Source organism: Lycorma delicatula, chromosome 1 (assembly GCF_047948215.1).
Source record: "Lycorma delicatula isolate Av1 chromosome 1, ASM4794821v1, whole genome shotgun sequence".
NCBI classification, from domain to species: Eukaryota; Metazoa; Arthropoda; class Insecta; order Hemiptera; family Fulgoridae; genus Lycorma; species Lycorma delicatula.
The window spans coordinates 50,836,871-50,860,381 of NC_134455.1; the positions used below are offsets into that span (position 1 = coordinate 50,836,871).

The 23,511-nt window shown below is 29.0% G+C and overlaps 1 protein-coding gene across 10 annotated transcripts in view; it reads left to right on the forward strand.

Moving 5' to 3' along the window:
* Positions 1–630: 630 nt before the first annotated feature.
* Positions 631–23,511, forward strand: part of Bili (FERM domain-containing protein 8 Bili) — a 104,706-nt gene continuing 81,825 nt past the window's right edge. For 5 of the 10 annotated variants that reach the window (XR_012754799.1, XR_012754818.1, XM_075354602.1 and 2 more), the window contains exons 1-3: positions 14,107–14,755; positions 17,828–17,998; positions 23,319–23,464. Coding sequence is in view for 3 of the 10 variants with exons in the window: in XM_075354602.1 (XP_075210717.1) it covers positions 17,874–17,998; positions 23,319–23,464 (271 nt within the window). In the remaining 7 variants the exon portion in view is untranslated. Of the gene's footprint in view, positions 758–10,102; positions 10,471–14,106; positions 14,756–15,636; positions 16,065–16,627; positions 16,676–17,827; positions 17,999–23,318; positions 23,465–23,511 lie in introns of those variants that run through there. The other 5 variants (XR_012754805.1, XR_012754812.1, XR_012754823.1 and 2 more) reach the window with 5 other exon arrangements.

The following is a 23,511-nucleotide window of genomic DNA, read 5'->3' on the forward strand; positions in this document are numbered from 1 at the left end:
TTCTACTTACCCAGAGATGTAAACACACAATTATTATTGAATAGAACAATTCAATAATTTGTAAAAAAAGGTATCACCACCTTTCTTTACAAATTCCAGTAGTCAATTACGTGTTGTTATTACACAATTATTTAATTAATATTTTATTTTTGTTAATTTCTTTGAAATCTTAAATATATTTTAGCAGTACAAACTATAAATATAAAATAATTATATTCAATGACTTTTTAATAATGGAAAAATTATAAATCTATTTTTGAATTTCTATTTATTACTAATAATACAATTAAAATAATGAAGGTTATTTAAAATTTTAAGAAGATAGATTTTCTTGAAAGTGTTTTTACTAAATTCAATTAGTAAATAAAGTTTTTATTAAATTTTTGAAAATTTTAAATTTGACGTTAAGATTGTTTTTATAGCATTAGTATTAAAATATTAAGTGCTTTGTTATTTGATAGCATAATATTTTATATCTGCAGTAGTTATTTTTTATAATAGTTTTTTTATGTCAATGATAAGAATATTTTATTATTATAGTTGTTAATGAATAAATGCTTTTAACATCTCATTTCTGTGTTAATATATTGTCAGATTTTTGTTCAATAAAGGAATTTTTTAATGACAAACTGAAAATAGTGATTTATTTTCACAACTTGCAAAATGTTTTAAATAATCTCATCACAAGTATAAATTGACATGCATTAATATCATCTTCAGAATAGTGTCAACAATGAATACACTACCAGCTAAAAAGGTATTTATAAGTTATGAATAAATAATTGCACAAAACAAATAAATATACTGATTATTATACACACTTTAACAGTCTATAATCTTGGATTATGTAAGGTAGCAGCCAGTTTCATTCTGCTGCAAACATTTTAACACTTCTATTTGTAAATAAAATGTAAATATATATATCTGATATTCAAATTCATTAATTTCAATGAACTTTTCTGTGGGTAATTTTTATTCTTTGTTATCTGAAAAAAAGATTTCCAAATTTTTATTCTACCATAACAACATTTTCATTACTTAATTGTGGCTTAAATTACCATATCTACCATAATGTAAATTTTCTGTGATAATTTGCTCGTTAACTCGTTCTGTCATAGGTGAAACTTTTGGTTCTAGGTCACATGTAGGTAAAAATTACCTACATGCTCACTTTAAAATTTCTTTTCTAGTAAAGTTGTTATTACATGTAGATATTCATTAAAAACTGTCAGAAAAGGTCTTTATCATTGTGTATTGTACATAAATAAATAAAAATAAAGTAATATGAAATATATATTTTGCACAATATCTGGTATATTATACTCTAACAGCCTTCAAAACAGCTCAAAATAAACTATATTGCATGCTCAAATTACATTTAATAAAATTAGGAACGCCTATGCTTAGAACTACATATCAAATTTCAAAATAAACATAAATGAATAAAAAAAAAGAACTTTCTAATTACATATACAACAATATTTACAACTAAATAACACAACAGCCTTCAAGAAAATAGAAGTACTTTATAAAACATTTTCTTATTATTTGTTTTTACAATAGAAATTATGAAGTTTCAGAATTACAAATCTTGAACACGATTGGCGCATAATTTTCTGGAGCATTCCATACACATGTGCTGTTTACACTTTATGCACATGCTGTTAGTTTCCCTGTGTTTTGTATACAAACATAAAGAACAGTTTTTTCTTTTTTCCAGTTTATCACTGGTGATTGTAGATGAAGTACCAGAAATTTCCCTGTCTTCTGTTCCTCTTGCTGTACATACAAAAGTGATAAATTTTTCAATCAAGCTCCTAAGTTTATTAGAGATCTTTGGGTTTTGAAAATGCTAAAAGAGGAATGGAAGCATCATTTGTATGGCTAGTTTTTTTATGAAAATATTTCTTGTTTGCATATCACTGGCTACAAAACACTATTGTACTATGAAAGAGTTAACCATAGTTATGGCTGTTATGCCACTCAGTACACACAATGGCCAGAAAACTTCTTTTCTTTGTGGAGTGTACACACTGCAATGGAAATCCAAATTATCCACTCCCCTTTTGTTCTATTGTAGAAGGCTATAATCTCTGGTTTGCCTGTTTCTTCATCAATTCCATTGCTACTGTGCATACTTGATACAAGAAGGACAACTTGGTTGCTCTTCACTTTCTAAGAGAGGAGTGTCATGCCATCTGAAAAACCATGAAGTGTATCATTCAAAGGCCACTGTCGATGAGTAACCAGAAATTCAGGGGGTATATTTTTTTGAGGCTGCCAACATAGGTGAGTCGTCGCTTCTCTCAGCTCTTCAACAGCTTGAATGGAGCTGAAATAATTGTTGGCAGTTATGTTTCTATTTATACCATGGACTGGCTTTGAAGCTTGAAGTAAGGCTTGAGTAGGCACCAAGAGTTTTCTCTTCAGGAAACAGAGTTTCGCTATCTGAGCCTCACCTCTTATAAATATAGAAGTTGTATAAGTAAGAAATTTTTGCATCCACTAGATTTACGAATTTGATGCTATATTTCTCTGGTTTATTTGGCATATAGTCAGTGAACGAACGTTTTCCTCTAAATAGCAAAAGCGTTTCGTCAACTGTACAATGTTTGCTAGGAACCTACATTTTTTGATAGCTGCCTATCAGAATGTAAAAAAATATTAGATATTGGGGCAGCTAGATCCATAACCTTCCGAGTTATTCATGTGTAAAGATTATCAAACCGTTATGCCTCTTATAGCTGTGAATCTGTTAACGGACATAGCTGCTCTAAATATAGGATGCCCAGTTACATCTTTACTGAAAAGTGATTTGCTGTTTTCACGGCTGCACTTAGCAATGAACGAAAGCATCAGCATGCCCATAAAGTGTTCAGTTCTGAGTGGGATAAGTCCTTATGGTAGCTCAAACTTTTTCCTCCCAAACGTGCTCTGACGAATGTGAATTGGATGTTTGTATACTTCAAAATTTGTTCCATAATATTCAGAGGAAAAAATTGGCTCTAAGCTTTTAGTTCTGTAGGCAAATCTCCCAGAACTTCTTTAGCATAAGGAATAAGTCCTACCAGGATACGAAGATTTTTGTTGTTCTGAGTGGGTGGCCTACCGCTCCTGGATGGTTCTTCAGCATACCTTTCTGTTTACTCCAACATAAAAAATGAGGCGCATTGGAACATGTGATTTCATCTTGAGAAGGTCTTACTGTATTATGCTCCTGAGCTGCAGCCTCCTCTTCATATTCTTGTAGTCCTCACTTGACTCTTCATTTCCTAATTCTTCTTTCTGGATCTTCTTCACTGTCGTCAGATGTTAGTGGATTAGGAATAGGTGTTAACTCCCAAACAGTTAAATAAAAAAAAACAATAAATGTTTTAGTTATTCTGTGTAAGAAAAAGTGGTGGGAGAAAATAAAATAAATGCTACTCAAAAATAAGTATAACTAGATAAAAAATAATCTTACACAATCATCTACTTCAGTCTCATAAACTTCGTCATCTTATCATCTGTACATCTTATCATCTTATCATCTTCGTCTTAGTACATCTGTCACTAAAAGTTTTCACACTGTTTCTACAAATCCAGAATCATCCGTACGGTAAATATTATTCCTTATATCTTTAGAAGAACTAGATCGATCCATCTAATATTAGAAAAGAAAAGGGAAAAACTTAGAAGAAATTACTAATACGCATGTTAATAATGAAATGATAGGCATATCAACAAACTCTCGATAGATATATATTATTGCAACAGAGCCAGCAAAGTAGGGTAAGTCAAAGGATGGTAAAAACTACCTTCCATTCCCTGGACTCTGTGTAACATGTGGGTCATTTTTACCAGGTGTGTTTATAAAGAAGGTTACCTGGCTTTCAAAGGAACTTGAAAGGAGGTAAACACCTCAGCACTAGGACCAAAAATAACTGGCACAAATTTATATGGGGGTCTTTTTGCCCACCCAACCATCAGATTTGCCAACACAAAAACCAAAAATTTCCCTATGGATAATTTTACCTACCTGTGATAGTATGATTAAAGTGCATATTATTTAAACTTAATTCAAACCAATTTAAAGAAAAAGGGATGTAAAATGCTTATTTGAACTATCTGCATCAGAGAAATTTTTTAATTCTAATTAGAATCGTACACATTAATAAAAATATTTCTCCTTTTTTTTTATTATTATTTTACCTGCTTATTCTAATTTAATGAATACATTTGTTAAATATTTGAAAATAATCTATGATTACAGTGAATTAAAAATAATCTGAAATGTACTATAATAATTATAATAAAACTGTTTTTCTTTTCTTTTATGGATAAGTAGTATTCTAATTTATATTATGGATTCTTAGTAACTACAGGCTACTGCCTAGTCACAGTTAATCTACTACTTCTTTTTGATGACAATGACAAATAAATTTTGTAACATTTCTTAAGGTTTCTGCTTTTAAATCACACCTTGCAAAAGTTCAGCCAAAAAAGTATTTATAAAATTGTCAAACAGAATGAAGTCAAATTGATCTATAAAAAAGGATATCTATAAGTATGAAATTATAATACATTATGCACTTATTTCCTATGTGTTTTTTATGGAACTGAAGCAAATATGATCATTATTTTCATCAACATTGATTTGCTCATTTTGCAACAATTGTTGAATTAATTTTAATGGACCTTCCAAGTTTTTGGAAATTATCTTTAACCATTATCGATGTAGTAAGTTTATTTCATATGAATTTTTATGGATTCTTTTCACTTTAGTTAATGTGTTTTTTTTTTCTTTTGAAAATCTGATGATCAGAATTCATTTAAAAAAAAATACAATAAATAAAAGACAGCTTAAATTATTAAAAAATGAGAGGACTATTTAAAATATATATTTAAATTAAAAATTAGAGGCTCACTATTCCAGTCTCTAATTTCAGTGTAAAATTCTATTTTTAGTATAAAATTTATTTGTTGAATATGTTTATATATATATATTTGAAAAAATTAAAGTGCATAAAATTTTTGATAATTTTTAAAAAATAAACAATTTTACCTAGTTATTTTGAGATTTTAAAAAAATTATGTTCTCTGTAAGAGAAACAGCTTTTGAGTTGTTGGATCCCATTTTAAAAAACAAAACTTTCTACAACTTGTAAAAACTTCTTCACAGTAAAAATGTCTAACATGCATTGAACAAAATTTTGTTGTAACCATCCTCAACATGATTTGTAGGAGTAGGTTTAATGAAAATTGTATCAAACGTTATGAGTTCACTATGTTCTTATGACAGCTCCTGTGGGAATTCAGCATATATTTTCTATACTTGGCCTCAAATTTTAAGATATCCATTAATAATTACTACCATGAAACAACATTACCTCATTCCTTTAGCTATTAGCCATAAAAAATCTAATGGTTATCACCTAATATTCCAAAAATATTTTTGCAAAATTGTTTGCTAGATTAACCCACATTTAGTGATTTACACTAATGGATCTACATATGACAATTTCATTGGATATTCCTTTGCAGTCATTTACAGAGTTTACATCTTTGGTCTGCCTCACCAAAACAATATATTTACTGCTAAAATTTATGCCATGCACTTGGCCTTTATTCATGTTACAGATGTATTTTATCATATTCTGGTTTGTTATATGCAGGCAGAACAGCTACTTCTAGCCAATGTGAAGCTGTTCACTACATATCAATATTTGAGTCACTCATGCATGCGTTTCTTTTTTCAAAAACCATAATAATAGATATTCTTTCTGCTCGGTTCCTAACCATGTAGGAATCACAGGCAGTGAAAGAGCCCAAAATGTCACTTAAAAAGCTTGCTCTTAGCCAACTTTCACAGAGCAACTATCTTATATGCTTCATTGAAAAATCAGTTTAAAGAGGTCTGGCAGAATAAGAGATTGACAAGTAATTGTCAGCAGTTAGCTATCTCTCATAGTATTAATATACAGTATTACTGTTGAAGTTAAGTGTAAGACAATTATTGAGATGTTATTTGTATTTGAGTTTTACTAAATTAACAAATAGATTGCATAAATACAGATGATCTGGTGATACTCCAATATATCCATTAAATAACCACTGTTCATTATGTACTCATAGATTTTGTATGTGTGCAGCATAGCATTAAAAAGTACACAGGTTTGAAAATATTTAGTTGATAAAGTGTCTGAAATTGACATTTTTTATACACCTGAAATGTGTTAAGACTTAAGTTAGAATTTTAATGCAGTTTTTAGTTGCTGATGCTGATGACACTGATCAACATAAAATTTAGAACTGAAAAGGAAGAGGTTCTGTATAGTATATAGGTTCTGTATATAGGATTCTGTATAGTATTTTATATGCTGAATCTGAATACGTATTGTGAAGCAAACCATCACATAACATTCTTAAATCACATTACAACCTCTTAAATTTATTTGTTCCATCAATCGTGGAACAAATGATAAAAATAAGTTAGTATGTCTGTATGTTTGCTTATTCATATATGATTTATATTGTGATACATGCTGTAACCTATATTTGATATACAACAGTCAAATGATATCATTTCACGTCAAGCCAGACATGTATAGACATGTCAGTGAGTCAAGTAATGAATAAATGAATTTAATGAAATTTTCTTACTATGAGTTTAGCTCTTGGTATGACTTGCTGTGTTCTTCAGTTGTGGTAGTAGTTTTAAGATTGTTTCATAAGTGATGCCATAAATTTAGTGAAAGATTTTTATAACAGAACAATTGTTGATATTATTTTATTTAAATCAAGATTTGTTAAGTTGTGTGTGAGTGTGTGTTCTACACTATGTTTTATTGCACTCCATGGTGAAACAATTTTATGAAGTATTTTAAATAATTAAGTATTTATAAATTAAAACTTAATTATTTTTATGTTTATATTTAATTATTTCTGTAATATTTTATTTTATTTTCATTTATTAAAACATTTTGAAATTTACAATGAATAAAAATCGGGCTTGTATAAATTTCCCAAATATTTTTTTTTATTAGATTTGCGGAAAATTCACCACAAAAAGTCAATGAAAACCAGTACCGAATCTGCTGAAAATTGCTTACAAACATTATTTTTACTGTCCCTTGGGAGACCAAGATAAATCCTGCTCCACATTCAGCATGCCTCAAGAGCTACATTAAACTAGACCAGTGGTTAAAAGGAAAAAAAGAGCATTTGCCTTTTGGCGTACCTATGATTTGGAGTAAGCCTACAAACCATTATGATGACTGCTATTTTTCCATAACAAATGTTACTACTTTCAATTCAAATAATAAAAGCAGTATCACATACCCAAATGTTTGCTCAGCTATGGGACCAGTACATCATGGTGTTGATTCACTGATTCTGATTGCTCCAACTTCTTGGAAAGAAATTTTTGATTCCCCAGAAGGCTCAACTGATGAATCCTCAACTTCAATAGATATTAATTACATTCCAGAAGAATCAAATACTGAATCTCACCTCATCACACAGCGACCTAATTTGTGACTTGTATTTGTTAAAACAACATTCAGAACTCCTAGGTTCATGTCTTAAAGTATGGAATTTATTAAACAAGGATACTAAAATCTCAGTATATAGAAACTGAAATCAAAATTACTGAAATACTTTAGAAAAGATGGTTTAATTTGTTTCTGCCATGATGTTAGCAGGCTAATGTCTGAACTGGACATTGAATATATTATTCATGATTGGCATTTATTTATAGATTCATTAAAAAGAAGCTTAAAGGCAGTGTTGTTGCATAATTCGAATAAATTTTCTTCTTTATCATACAGCACATGCTGTATGAATGAAAGAAACATAAGAAAGTATGTCAAAAATTTTAAAAGCTATTAAGTATAATGAATACTCATGACAAATCTTTGCTGACCTGAAAGCAGTAGGGCTTCTACTTGTTCTCCAGAGTGGCTTTCCAACATATATGTTTCTTGTGTTTGTGGAATAGTCAGGCTACAGATAAACACTATGTAGTTAAAGACTGGACAAAAACAAATCAGTTTACCCCAGGAAAGGAAAATGTTGTCAATATTTCCCTTGTCGAAGCAGATCATATTATTTTACCACCTCTACACATAAAACTAAGCTGAGAAGAATTTTGTAAAAGCATTAGATAAAGATAGAGACGTCTTTAAATATTTATCTGAGGTATTTTTCACAATTACGTGAAGCATTAAAAGAGGGAATATTCATCAGCCCACAAATAAAAAAATTAATTCATGAAAATATATTTGACAGCAAACTAAATCCTAAAGAACTGGCCAGCATGGAAGTCATTCAAATATGTCATTAATGGTTTTCTTGGAAACAAAAAAGCTGAAAACCATAATCAGCTTACAAATGAACTCTTAGTGAACTACAAAAATGTAGGCTGAAGAATGTCATTGAAATTTAATTGTAATTATTATTATTATTATTTTTGTATTATATTGTTTAAAAAGTTTCTCGATATTCTAAAGGGTCATAACTAAAAATCTCAGGATGATGAAAAACTGATTTCATTTTAGATTCAGCATAAAAAATACATTTTAATTCAACTACTTTTATGTCAGTTCTAATTTTTTTTTTTTTGAACTATGTAATGTTTAGTGAGAACCTTTTTTTGTGCTCATATGTAAATTAATTTTTATTTAAACACTCGCACATAGACATGCATTCTATATGAGCATTATCACTTATTTATTATTACACATATGTATGTTATCACTTATATATTTTAAATATTTTCTTTTTTTTACATCCTGTTTTGGTAATATATTTTTGTTTATTTATTTTTCTGAGAATAGACATTTACCTCCTTCATTTCATTTTTCTTGTCTGTAAAATACCTTTTGATGGAAGGGATCTCTTTGATTATCAGTTTACATCAAATAGGTAACAAATAACTGTAATAATTTTTATGTTCTGCTCACCTTATTTAGAGAAAAAAAAAATTGGTATTTTAATTTTTTTTAACTTATTAATTGGTCTCCTTCAAACAAATTTACATTAAATTTTTAAATAGCAATTTCAACTATTGTGCATATGCTTGATATATATATCCAACCATAATTTATTGCTAATATGTTCCATTATATTTATTTGTTGCCAGTAATAGCTTTTACAATTATGTTGCTAGCAATTCCTGTCATAATAATAAGTAAATAATTTTTTTCTGATCAATATGTAGTAATAAAAAACTAAATCATGTCAGGAAAGGGTAGATGTACCCTATACTATATGTACTATATGATTAAAAAGTGAACCATAAAGAAATGACCCAGCATTTGCCTGGACGGATCAAGGGAAACCATAGCAAAATATTGTACAAGGGCACTGTTACAAAATATACAAGTAATTATAAAATAAAAGAAATAGTTGCATGTTGATAGTAAAAAAAAAAATTAAAAAAAAACATGAAATAATTGTGAAATAAAAATGGAAGATACTAAATAAATAATAATTTAGAGGACATTCACAAAAATTATTTGAAAACATATCTATAAACATATAAATACAGATGCAGAAAATTGAGAGTGTTTAGTTACTTTTCATTTAAAATCTGTTTGATATAGTAGTATTGAAAAAAAAGTTTTTCATTTTATTTTAAATAGGGGTTTGAGATCTTTTATAAAAGTTTATTAACCTTTAAATTTAAACAAAACCTTTAAAACTATAAAGTTTTCACAAAATTTTATTAAAAATGGCAAAAGAATTATTATCAGGCCTTTCCTATGCAATTTTATTCCATGTTAAGTTACATTAAAACTGTTCTATTGTCTCGTTTTATAGAAAGGGATACTGCATAGTTTTTTTAGGAATAAACATAAATACATGCATAAATTAACATTTATTATTAATTTATTGAATATCAGTCTTCAAGATTCATATTTGTAGGTAGTAAACAATGAACTGAAAGCCAAATTTTGATCTTAAAAACTAGTTCTGACAGTCTGAGAGAGACCCAAGAGGTAATATACTATATTTCATACAAGAATATGCACAGACATAGTACATATAGAATAATGATGGCAAACTTAAGATTTAAAAAAGTCACTACAAAGCAAAATAGTACAATTTGTTTTTGTTACAGATGAAACTGGTTTGATCTTTCCAAAAGAATATGTTGTATGACAAAACATCCACAAATGTTAAACTGTGGCCAACAGAAATACTACTATCATTAATGGGAAGACTGTCCATGTGATTATATTTACTTAAGAAGTACAATGCAATGATTTATGCAAATTACAAGTTAGCTACAATCCATTCAATGAATAATTCTTTGAACTGCTAACTTAGAATTCTCTAGTCCTTTTAAATAATCTGTATCTTCACATATAGATGCAATTCTATCATCTGTCATCAGTTTAAGATTATGAGGCAAATCACTGATAAACAATAAGAGCAGCAAGAAACTGAGGATACTTCTTTGTGGCATGCCTTGTTCTATCTCTTAAGGTGAAAAACCTTTATTTTACATTCATTATTATCAATAGATGAAATTTTAAGTACTTAGTTTATGATTGGTAAAAATGTAATTAACCAGTTTTATGTAGCTTTTATGGTACAACAACTAAGCTTTTTCACCTGTAAGAAATTCAGAAAAAATATGCTTTATTGAAATCACAAAAAAAAATGAAAAGGGAATATTTTCACATACATTATTTTAAATATTTTATAAAAACCAATAATAGGCCAATAATTGTATAAATTAAGTAAAAATATTTCATATGGAGGAATAACAATGGAATAATAATAAAAATCCTTTGGAAATACTCCAAAGGATTCCATTCTACCAACAGAATTTTTTAAATTTTGATTAATCATTAATTGTAAAAGGACAATAATAGCATCTATCATTTATTTTAAATTGGTAGCAGGAATTGTACCAGTACCCACTTAATATTTATTCTTTTTTATTCAAAATACAACTTCTTGTTCATCAAAATTAAATAAAAATAATGATTGATCAGCAAAATCATTCAACGCTTTGTATAAAGTAGATCAATATCATTGTTTCTGAAAAATTACTTGTCCTTAAGATATAATATAACCTTTGTGTTATTACAATTCTTGTTTTAATTAAAAAATTTGTTTACATTATAAACAATTTGAGTGTGGCAGAATTAAATGCCCAGTTTATCTATGATATCCAGTCTTGCAGTCTTCAACATAAACATTCTGCATGGATTTTCAGTTCCACTTCTATCAATGGAATATTTATTTTTTCATTTTTTCTCTGTGGTATTAAGAAGTAAACCTAATCTTCCATAGTACTGTGCAAATCTCTTATGTATGCAGCAGTAAAGGATCTTTGTAGCTCACTGTTCATAAATTTGCATTCAGTTGAATTTTCAGTATAAGCAGTTTTAGAATTTGCAAAAAAAAAAGCTAAAAACAAAAACTGGTAGTTTTGGAGGTGGTTTTTTTCTTTTTTTCTTTTTTTTTGGTTTTAATATTCAAACAGTTAGCAAACTTTTTAGACACTCTATTCAGTTGCAATTTGCAAGGCAATAAAAAGGTACTGATTCTTGATTCTGATTCTTTAGAAGCAAAACTTTCATCCGTCAACTTCTCTACATCCTTGAAAATTACATTAACATCAGTAATAACTGGGCATGTGTTCATGAACAAAGCAGCAGACCCTTTGGTGTTTAAATCACTCTTAAGAGTATCTTCTTTACTTGTCTCAAAAATGAAACATTTTTAGAGTAAAACAAGTAGTAACTAATAAACTATAGGCATCACACTTAAGTACTTCTCCCATAGGGTTGCATAGCCACCTTTAAACTGAAAGTGGAACAGGGTAATGGTTTGCTTACAGCATAATGAATAAAAACTTCATTTTCTTCTTCAGTGAAACTGCCAGTTGTATCATTACTAATAATATAATTTATTAACATATTATTAATTAAATTTTTCCAAAATTACCCATAGCATAGTAATATATATATATATATTTAATGTAAGGACATCTCTGCACAGATTAAACTTAAAATTGATAGTACAAGTAAAGCCTTCTACTTCACAATATCCTGCTACAGTACAAAATATAACAGCGATATAAATAACCTTCAAATAGTAAATAAACTGAAGTGAATTTCATTTTTCCTTATTCTTTTGAATACTGAATTTTTATTTATTTTCATCTTCCAAAAGTATAACAAACAATTTAATGAATTTTCTTGGATTTCTGCAGCCTTACTTTTATTCTTACTTGTCTATTTAGTTTCTTTCTCCATCTCTGTTATTTTGTATATCTCTCTTACCTGCTTTTCTACTAATTCATCAATATTGCTTGGTATTTAATTGATTCCATGTGTCTATCATCCAAGAAAAGTATATTTTCAGTGTAATAATTTTAACTAGTCACCCTTTTTTAGTTCATCAAATTCAATTTCATTCTTTAATTCAACAAACACATTTGCTGTCTTTTTCTAAATCTATCTCTTATAAAACAAATAATTGAAAATCATAACTTTTTCTCTTATATATATAAAAGATATTGAAAAAAATTATGACTTTGTGAAATATGATTAATTACACTAACAAAAAAAAAAAATCTGAATATCTTACATGAATAATCTTAATGAAATAATACTCACCTAATTGTTTCTCTTAATACTAACAAGATAATTGACAATATCAATTGCAGTATAAACATTCACTCACTTACAGTCTTTGTGCAAAATCACCACCTCTTTTCTTTTTCCTGTTTAGCCTTTGGTAATTACCGTTCAGATATTACTTCAGAGGATGATATGTATGAGTGTAGTCTTGTACAGTCTCAGTTCAACCATTCCTGAGATGTGTGGTTAATTGAAACCCAACCACCAAACAACACCAGTATCCACAATCTAGTATTCAAATCCATACAAAAATAACTGACTTTACTAGGATTTGAACACTGGAACTCTTGACTTCCAAATCAGCTGATTTAGGAAGACGCATTCACCACTACACCAACTCGGTGGGTTGCAAAATCACCACCTAATATAACTTAAAATCACTCTTTGTGTTAACATAAAATGCTGCTGTACATATAACATAATAATGACTATGTACTCATAATGTAAAAAGAAGAATATAAATTTAATGACTACAGTTTACATAGTTTATTTACTTACACATGATGTAGCTAAGAGTAGTTGTATTTTTTTGATAATTTTTTTTATATTTGCTTACTACATATTAAGATTCATTTACATAACAGTTGTAATTAGCTGCAGCAATCATGGTAAAATTGCATTTACTTATTAAGTTATTCAGTATGAAAGGGCTCATAGGGATGAGCCCTTTCATACTGAATACGTAGGGACGTATAAGTAAAGAAATAAACAGAACAAAGTTGCTTGTATTTACAATAGTAACAACTAACAGATAAAAATATGTCCCACTAGAATTAAGGAATAAATTTTTTATTCTAATTGGTACACAATATATTATATTGATCATGCCAGGAAGGAGTAGATAAATTACTCCATAGCAAGAAGGGACTTCTCCAATTTGAGGAAGAATGGAAGGAACGCTATAGTAAAAATGATGATCATACCAACATTACAAGTACAATTAATTACAAATCCCATATTAATAATTTAAAATAGATACATAAAATAATATTAAAATAAATACAAGAAGGTTTTAAATATTCAAAATAAATCTCAATTCAGGTATTAATGAAAATTTTTGAGCAGTTTTGTAAGCAGGAGAATGAAATGATAGATTGTTGAATATCCACAGTGTAAATAATAATTCTTCATTCTTAACCCTCTTATCTATCATGGAGCTCTATTTTCTTGTTTGGCTATTAAGTCAAGAGTGTAAGTAAAGATGTAAAAAACTATTCACTGATAAGTTAAAACTATAAGATTTCTCGCCTATCCTAGGGGAGAAGTCTTGTTCATACAAGACGAGAGATATATCCGACTGATCAGGAGTTTCTAGTCGTTGTTTTCATGTCCACCTTAAGCTAAAGCGCTGTAATAAATACAAAGTGATGTGTTTGTACAACCCACCGGGTTGGTTTAATGGCGAAGTCGTCATCTAAATCAGCTGATTTTGAAGGTTAAAATTATATTAAAGTCAATTATTTTTTTACGGGTTTGAATACTAGATCATGGTTACTGGTGTTATTTTGTGGTTGGGTTTCAATTAACCACACATATCAGGAATGGTCGACCTGATACTATACAAGACTACAGTTCATTTACATTCATACATATCATCCTCATTCATCCTCCGATATAATACCTTACAGTGGTTCCAGAGGCTAAACAGAAAAAGCAAGATTAGAACCAGAACATTTTACAATATCTGAGCTGTAGAACGTAATGTAATTTTAAAGAAATAAAATAAAGTAACCAACATTTCGTTTTTAATACATGTTTGTATCTGATAGTTGGTACAAGATCTAAATATACTTGACCTGTTGAGCTAAATATTTAAACTGCCTATCTAGTGTTTCATTTGTGCATTCATACCAAATATATGGATCCAAGTACGGTTCGCTTAGGAAGTGTCACACGGTGGTAGCTGGTTCATTATGTTGTTAAAGAGCTGTTTGTGAATTTTGTTAATTTTAGTAGTTGATGAATATTAAATATTTACTGCTGCAGTTTTTGTTTTGTATTTTCGAATAAAACAGTAGTTCAGATTTTCTTGAAATGCTTTCTACCGGGCGTAAGGAGTTTCAGCAGTGATCATTCGGGAATATTTTTTTATCGTAGCAGGTTATTCATATTAGGTTAGTCTGGTTTACTGTTTAGTTTTTAATTTTTTGCTTATTTATTATTTGCACAACAAGTAGCCTTTCGTTGTTACTGCAGTATTATTAATGAGCTAAATTGTGTTCTATAGTGAAATTACTGAATTAGATTAACTCTTATTAGCTCTAACAAAAGTGACATTTTGAAATTCAAATTTCATGTTTAAGTTGTAATTATTCTCAAAATAAATATTGTGATTTCTTTTTATACTGCCTTAATTTAATTTTTACTGCTTTTATCGTATAAAAGCAGTAAAAATTTAATAAATTGCGGAACATCAAATTTAACGACTGATACGTTAATGGCCATCTTTTAGTATTATTAAAATTGGCTAGTTTAATTACAAACCCAATGTTTTAGATACTAGGTTTAATTGAAATTAAAAAAAGAACATAATTCTCTAACATTATAACAAAGTTTGTTCCTTAAAAGTGTAGTAAAAGAAATAATTATTATGGTTCAAATATATTTACAAAAAATTTAATTCTATAATGAAAGCTATATTATCAGTAAACAAGGGAGAATTTGGAAAATAATTGTAATGTCTAGTGTGTCAGCATGAATATTATTATGAGGGGGTATCCTAAAACTAAGACTGTTTGATTATATAGATATCAGATGTTTGTTGATAGCCTAAGAAGTCCGTGGTGACTAGTTTTCAGTATAAATAATTGTTCAAGATATGCTGTTTGATTTTTTTGACAAGTTTTTTTAAACCAAAAAAAAATGCAGTGAATGAAAAAGGTAGAGAAAAATTTTTGAACTGAAGATATCCTTGTAAAGTATTCCTATTAAAGAGACTGTAAACATTTCTGTTGTGCTTAAGTAACTATTCTTAAGTTAAGCAGAACATTTAAGTACACATAATAGGGTGATTATTTCTGCTGTATTTGTAGTACCAATAATTGAAGTTGCTGCTTAATCTGTGAACAATATTTTGTGCACAATACAAGTTGTCTTCATAAATTCATTTATCCAGCACTTTTTTAAATAAAAAAAAAAGTAGTTCTTGATGGAGTATGTGTTGGAATGATATATTTTTGTGTATTACTATTTTTAAAATTATACTTGGTGTTTGTTAATATTTACGTTGGTTGTGTAAAGTTTCCACCTACAAAACTGATGAAGTTATTGGCTGCTGACATGACATATATGATTACTGACAGATCATACTGACTGTTGAGATAAAAAGAACTTTTCTGGTGAAACAAAATCACTGTCTCATAAGTTGGATTTTCTGTACCCCAATGAGTGCAAGACATCAACACTTCAATCAAATTGATAAAGGTTATCATCATCTTCAAATATGCTAGAATGAATTAGTGATAAAACTTTTTTTTATATTTGGTGATTATTATAATAGAGATTTGTCAGAAAAAAATTTATAGTGTCCGACTTAGAATGTAAGAAAATTAATTATAATCTATTTCTCTTTATTCATCATTTTCAACAGCATTTGACACCTCATGGCATTTCATTTATTAAGTCTGACAATTTCAGAAAATTTGATACATCCTTTCTCCAAATATAGCAAATTATAATTATCTAATTATAAAAAATAATTAAATAATGAAAATAGAAAAAATTTTAGAGAAAGAATTAAACTTTAAACAATCGTCATCAACACAAGCGCATGTGCATTCATATACACACATGTGTGTATATATATATATATATATATATATATATATATATATACTTACACACATTTATATACATATACACCACTGTAGAATGAGTGAGCAAGTACATAATGTACTTGCTCACTCACTCTCTCACTCTTGGCCAATTATTTTTTTACTATTTTTCTGATGTTTGGCTTAAGGCAAAATCCTTAGAGCTAAATGGGCCTTAATCTAATTGTAGTGTGCTGTAACGTACTGTCATATGTGATAATGGTAAATTTTTGGAGTGTAATAATAGTAATAAAGTAGAACAAAGTATAAAATTTCTTTTAAATTATAAACAAATATTCATTTTAAGAGTTTTTTACATGAGCTGTGGGTTTTCAAAATGCTTTAACTGCCAAATCATCCAAACAATAATACCCAGCTGAATGTATAACATTTAGGCAATTTTTTTAAATTCTCAGTTCATGAAGCTTTTCTGTATAGAGTGGGGTCAATGCCCACTCTACAGTGACATTTGCTTAGATTTTTTTAATATTGATGTTTATGTTAATATATGCAACTGAATTAATAGCTAAGAAAATAATGTAAAATTTACATATTTTATTTAAAATGACTTCAGAATCATTCTTTAGGAGTGCTAGAATGTAACCAGGAATATTTAACTTTGTAATTTTGGTGTTGTGTTTTTGAAAATTGTCTAAATAAAAATCTATTTTTAAATATTCTTTGCTGATAGAGATCTATCCCTCTTGATTAATTAATTGGAACACATTCACTAATTATGCATTATATCTAGTTAATGAATTAATCTCTCCTCATTTGGCTCTATTATCTTGGAAGATAGGTAGGTCTAAAATGGTTATAGATGTTAAAAAAAATGGTACTTATTTATTAACGCCACCGCAGCTACAGCTTTATTTAAAAACAAAGTAGTCATCGGATTTCAGTGGAAAATGAACAGTCTCTTTATTAATTTTAATAAATGGTTATTTATATTTATTTATTTTATAAATATAATTTAACCAAACTTAACCTACGCTCGCTTCGCTCGCTAACCTTGACTAATTAACACCGTAATTTTTTGAGTATTTATTTAATAAATTCAGTAATTATTGCAATTATTTATTATTTAAATAATCAAAACACTCCTGTTAATTAGTTAAGGTTAGCGAGCGTAGGTTAAGTTTGGTTAAATCATATTTATAAAATAAATAAATATAAATAACCATTTATTAAAATTAATAAAGAGACTCATTTGAATCTATGTTAAACTCTATATCGGCCCATTTTCCACCGAAATCCGATTGACTACTTTGTTTTTAAATAAAGCTGTAGCTGCGGTGCCGTTAATACGGCAAGTACCAAAAAAATAATTTAATGTAATTAATTTAAAAGTGAAAAATTTGGTTGTTTTTCCAGTTAGTTATTTTTAGAATTGTGAGTGAGATGTAAGAAAGAAAAAATAATGTCATCTTGTGAATCACAATCTAGGGAGAGTTTGGATAGTGATACAGGTCATAATTATGTGACAGTAATTCCTGGTGATTTTTCTAGAAGTAGAGGCTTTCCACAACCACCTGATCAATACAGGTATAGTTGTTTTTATTTATAAAATGATATTTCAATTTATTACATAGTGTGAATGTATTTTTTAAAGTTTGCTGGTGTTCTTAATAGTTACTCTGATAAAGATTTATTTATGTGTTGTGGTACTGCTGTCTCATTTGGTTTTTTTATGTTATAAAAGCAATTGGTTTTTCCTTCATGTGTTATTTTTTTAAATAATGCTCATCCTTCCTGTTAAATGAAGAATGGGGGTCTGAGGCAGTAGTATGACTTCTGCGATGGCAGATCAACAGTTGATGCGGTAAGCCATATAATGACAATTGTTGACAGTACAGCTGTGAACATTTGGTGGAAAGGAGGATTCCTGCCCTTGTATTGCTGGATACGAGGAACACCTTCAGCAGCGTTACATGTCCTCACTACTGGGTGCTCTCAAGACCGAAGGTGTAGAACCATATTATGTAGAGCTGTATAAGAATACCTCCTAGAAAGGAGAATTATTGCTCAGAGTGAAAGCAGTAGCATCAGTTTCAATGTATGGAGAGGTGTTTCCCAGGGCTCTGTCATTGGTCCATTGTTGTGGAATGTGATCTATGACAGGGTTCTTGGTAGTGGATTATGCAGGAAGTGACCCCCCTTAAAACTCTGAACTTTGAAAATCAGCTGATTTTCCAATAGCAAGTTTAACCACTATAGTAAGCTGGTGGGGTTAGTTATATATATCATATTATATGATATATATATATCATATTAAATATTATTTATATATATGTTGCTTATAAGTGTTATATTTAAGGTTTAGTAAAAAAAAAAAATAATTGTCAGTTATCTGCAGTTTAGTTTGTCTAATTAGAGTTATTATACAAATTTAAAGTACTATGAATTACATATTTTACTTTTCCATATAAATGATTAATTTGTGGTAAAAAAAAAAGAAGTATGTTAAGGGAAGCACAATAGGGCAAAAATTGAAAAAAAATTGATTTTTTTATTTTCATGCCATGATTTCTCAGTTTATTTCTGAGTAATTACATCTATTTATTTTGCTTTTAAGTTAACAATTAATATTATTACAATCTTTTTTGTATGAATTATTGAAAGACAAAACTGACTGATTTTTTTTTGTGATTTTTTTTTGCATAAATAAATCATTTTATTGGTTACTTTGTATGCAAAAAGGTATCTCATTGTTTGTATGCTAGAACACAGCCCTGTTTTTATAGTTTACTAGGCCTGTAGGTTGTGTTAAGAAGAAAAAACGAACAAAGAATGATAAAGTGGTCTGGCCAGCCGAGCCTGGCTGAGATGCAGCAGCAAAGACAGCCAGGTGGAAGAAAGTCCCCTAACTTTACCTAACCCCTAACCTCACCAAATACTCATCATCCTTTCTAAAACTTAAAATTTTGTACCAGTCAGCACATGTGACTCCTTCTGCAGAGGGAGGCGCACTGCTTCCTCCAAACACTAGGGCCCCAAAAGCCATATTCCTGTTAAGCCAGAAGGCACTAGCGCCAAAAAGACTTCAGGGGATGGACTATGGACTGAAGTGGAATCACCCCGAGAGAATGAAGCTCATGTGCGCCTAGACTCCCATGATCAGCCCCAGTCAATTATTTTTCACTGGTCTAAAAGACCAGAATGCAAACAACAATTCCATCCATAAAAATAAAGTATAAAAATCTATAACCGCCACTAAATAAATAATGACTTGCCCGATAAACAGAAGACACAGCAACAAGGGACATTCATCCAGGTTCTGTGATTAATAGGGAGATAATAAACTTTTCAATTATTCTTGTGTTCTGTTCTGGTTATGTTACTGTCATTTGTTTGTAAACAAAAATGCAATTTCCAAAGATGAGGTTGACATGAGTGCCGATTTTGTTTTGCGAGTGTTGTTTTAGTTAATTTGTAATTTGTGCAGTCATTTTTTTAACAAAATGCCTAGTGCACAAGTATCATATCAAATAAAAAGAAAATTTTGTGGTAATAAACATATAAATTCTGTTTTTATGTTTACAACCATACCTGCTATCCTACCACACCTTCAAAATCCAGTTCGCCGGAAAAAGTCAGCAGTTCTAAAAAACTTTCTTTTAGCAAGTATGATAACTAAGAAACCTCTGGTACAGGGAATTGTATATTTTATGTAAGTTTACTTATTGACGTGATCCAAAAATTTGTTAAAAGTAAGTTTTGCAATAATGAAGATTATATTGAGCTATGTACTTTGGATGAAGGGTAGTAAGGATTGGCACTGAAAACTGAATTGAAGTATTATGTTTATTTTGACTCTTTTGAAACTTACAATTCTACTTTATGTGACATAAAAAAGTATGATATAAATATTAAAATTGTTTGTGCAGTGGAGTCTCTTTACAAAGATTTGAGTGTAGTGAATGTTTTTTGTGCACTGATTGACTTCCTCTTACCTATTCAAAAATTTGAAATATATAATAAGATATTAGCTGAGGCAGTACAAGATTGCGCTGAAGAATCTCTGAAACTAGCTCTTCAACTAGATGTAAATAAAAACTTGCACCAAATAAGACCCTGCACTTTGGAAAAAATGCTTACATGGGCATACACAAAACACAAATAAAAGTTTTAACAGTGTGGTGGGGATAAAAATTACAAAAAAATTTTTTCGAGAGACTGAATACTCTAAAATTAGGTGTGTATGATTCAGTGCTCTCTTTCAATGATGCCTTCAGTTCTAAATAAAACATTTATAAAAGCTTAGGCCTACAATTGTATAAAAAGTTAGTTCTTGCACTACAAGAAATTGTCTGAGTGCGTTTGAGAAAAGCAGATAAAGCAGTCAAAAATATGGCCAAAGAAGATAGGTCAAGAAGAAGATTGAAAAGAAAAGCAGTAGAAGATCCAGCATATGGTGCAGGGATGTTTTAAAAATATAAGCTACTTTTAAAAAGTATTTTGTGAACTTTATTGCTAGTTTTCCAAAAAATCAATTTTTTTAGACAAAGGTACACTTTGTAGATTTTTGGAGAAAACTACTAATGTTCATGTGTACTAAATGTATTACTGTACAAAGTAATGAAAGTATTACAATACTTTCATTTTAGAGTGACTGTACAATACAAAGAAAAAGATTTCTTCAGGACATTGCCATAAACGTTTGGTAGCCATGAGTAACATGATTTCTTGCACTTTTTGTTGTGTCAGTATCAAAATTCTTTCTGTGCTCATTCTTTCTATCTCGCAATATCCAAAGTTTTTTAAAATTAAATTCTGATAAATGTGTTAATTTTTTCAAAGAACAAAAATTCTTTTACAGATTTCTTTTTTCACTATATATCGGTTATTAAATAAAATTTCCCTTTATTAAAAAACAACAAAAAACCTTTCAAATATTCAAGAAATGAAAAATATATATAAGTAATCTAAAAATCTTCTCATACAAGTCATTTAATACTTCATGTAAAATTGCTAATGGTATAATGGTGTGCTTGGTTAAATGAATGAAACTGTACTGGTTACCTCATAATTGGTAAAAATAGAAGACCATGTATACCCAGTGAATATTATTTATTGTTAATATTCTTTGTATACTTAATTTTCTTTAACAGATTTATGTTTTTAACCTTTTCAGATCATGTAGCCTTGGAACTGGTTATGTGTGGCATCAGTTTTAAAACGCTGTTACAAAATCATTTTATATGGGATCTAACTCTGTTATTTTTTTTTATATTCACAAAGGAATCTGTTTTATTACACAATTTGAATGATGTTTATATGATGTAAAATGTTTTATTTAGACTAGAAAGAATATGACCAATTTTTTTTCTCAGAAATGTGCTTGTGTGTATATGTGTGTGTGTGTGTGTGTGACTTGTGTATTATAATTGCTATGAGGATTATGGATTTATTTATTATTTACAAAAATAGCTTATCTTACTAACAATATAACGATGTATTGAAACACATAATAAATTATGATGTACGGCACACAAAAAAAAAAAGGAATTCGTGGTCATAAATACGTCACTTTTACTTGAGGTCTATAAATATCTTTTCTGACAAATGATATAGGTAAACATGTAACGCACATCGATTCGTAATGAATAACAGTATACAGTAAAAATGATTTGTGTCAATCTGAATAGCCTTTTGAGTGGTGGGGATTTTTATAAAATGTAGTTTTCTGAATCTACTTTCACTTATACTAATCTGTGATTTATGACACGGGTTTTTCATCATATTTAGCCCAATTTTCAACCGATTTGTTTGAAAGTATTATTTTTAAAATCGGCAAACTATGTTTCAGAAACCCAAAGCAAAAAAAAATTTGGCCAATAAAAAACGCGGTAGAAATGCGCAAAAAAAATTCTGCAATTAAATTATCGTAATTTTTGTACTGTTTCAATTTTGTTGTTGTTACAGGGATAACAAATATCCAATCATAACGGTTTTTTTTGTCAGAATCTGTTAAATCTCTTTAATATACTGTAATTTTTTGAAATTTTTTTCACAAGAGGGTAGCATAAGACTATGAAGGGAGGCAATCAGATACCAACATATTTCCGCGGAGCGCTAATCAACCGCGGATCATTGTGATGGGAAAAGGTTAAGGAATTGTTTAATAATTACAGTCTAATGAAAGATCACCGAGTTGAATTGCTTGATTACTTGCTTTATTAAAAATTGCTATTCATTTCTGTGATCTAATTCACATTGTTTCCTGTGTTACATTATTGCCTTTGAAATGCTAACTGAATAATAAAACAGCTCATTTTTGATCAAAAACAGCAGTTATTCATAAAAAATAAAAATAAAAAGTACATTTCATTAACATACGTACAAAAACAAACATATAGAGAACATAGCTCACAAATTAAAAAATATCTGAATATAATGTGGCCTTCAGCAGAACATCCCAAAGAAATCATTCAGCACAGAATATAATCTCAAAAGCAAACACATTGTTCCTAAAACGTATAAAATAAACCACTCTTTCTGCATAGTGCTATAAGAAGCTGTAATGTGAAAGATTGAGTTAACCTTAAAAGTTCTTTTTTATAACATTTGTCAACCTTGTCATGTCTGATACAAATCACTAATTCATCAATATTAATATTATCCCTCTTACAATTTTGTTTGGTTTATAATTTTCATCGCCAAACATCGTGGATAAATCCGTGGTGGCCAAAATTATCTCTTCTTATTACTTCATGATGTAAAATGATCATGAGTTCTGATAGTTATATATTAATATCTTCAAATACTTAATTGTACTATTAAGAAGTATATTTATAAAATAATGCTATTCTATTCATAAAGGATATGAGTTGCTGTTGACTTTCATTTTACTTGTTTTTGATAGTGATTACTCTTCTACTAGAAATGGTGGAGATTTACACAGTGGAGGTGAAGAAGGTGGATCATCAGAAGGTTATAAGACAATGTCAGAATCAACAAACTCACAGTGGGAGAGAACTGATGATTCTCAGTCAGAGCAACCATCTCAAGGTCCTCTTTTTATACATTTTTTAATTCTGTTTGTTTACATTTATTCA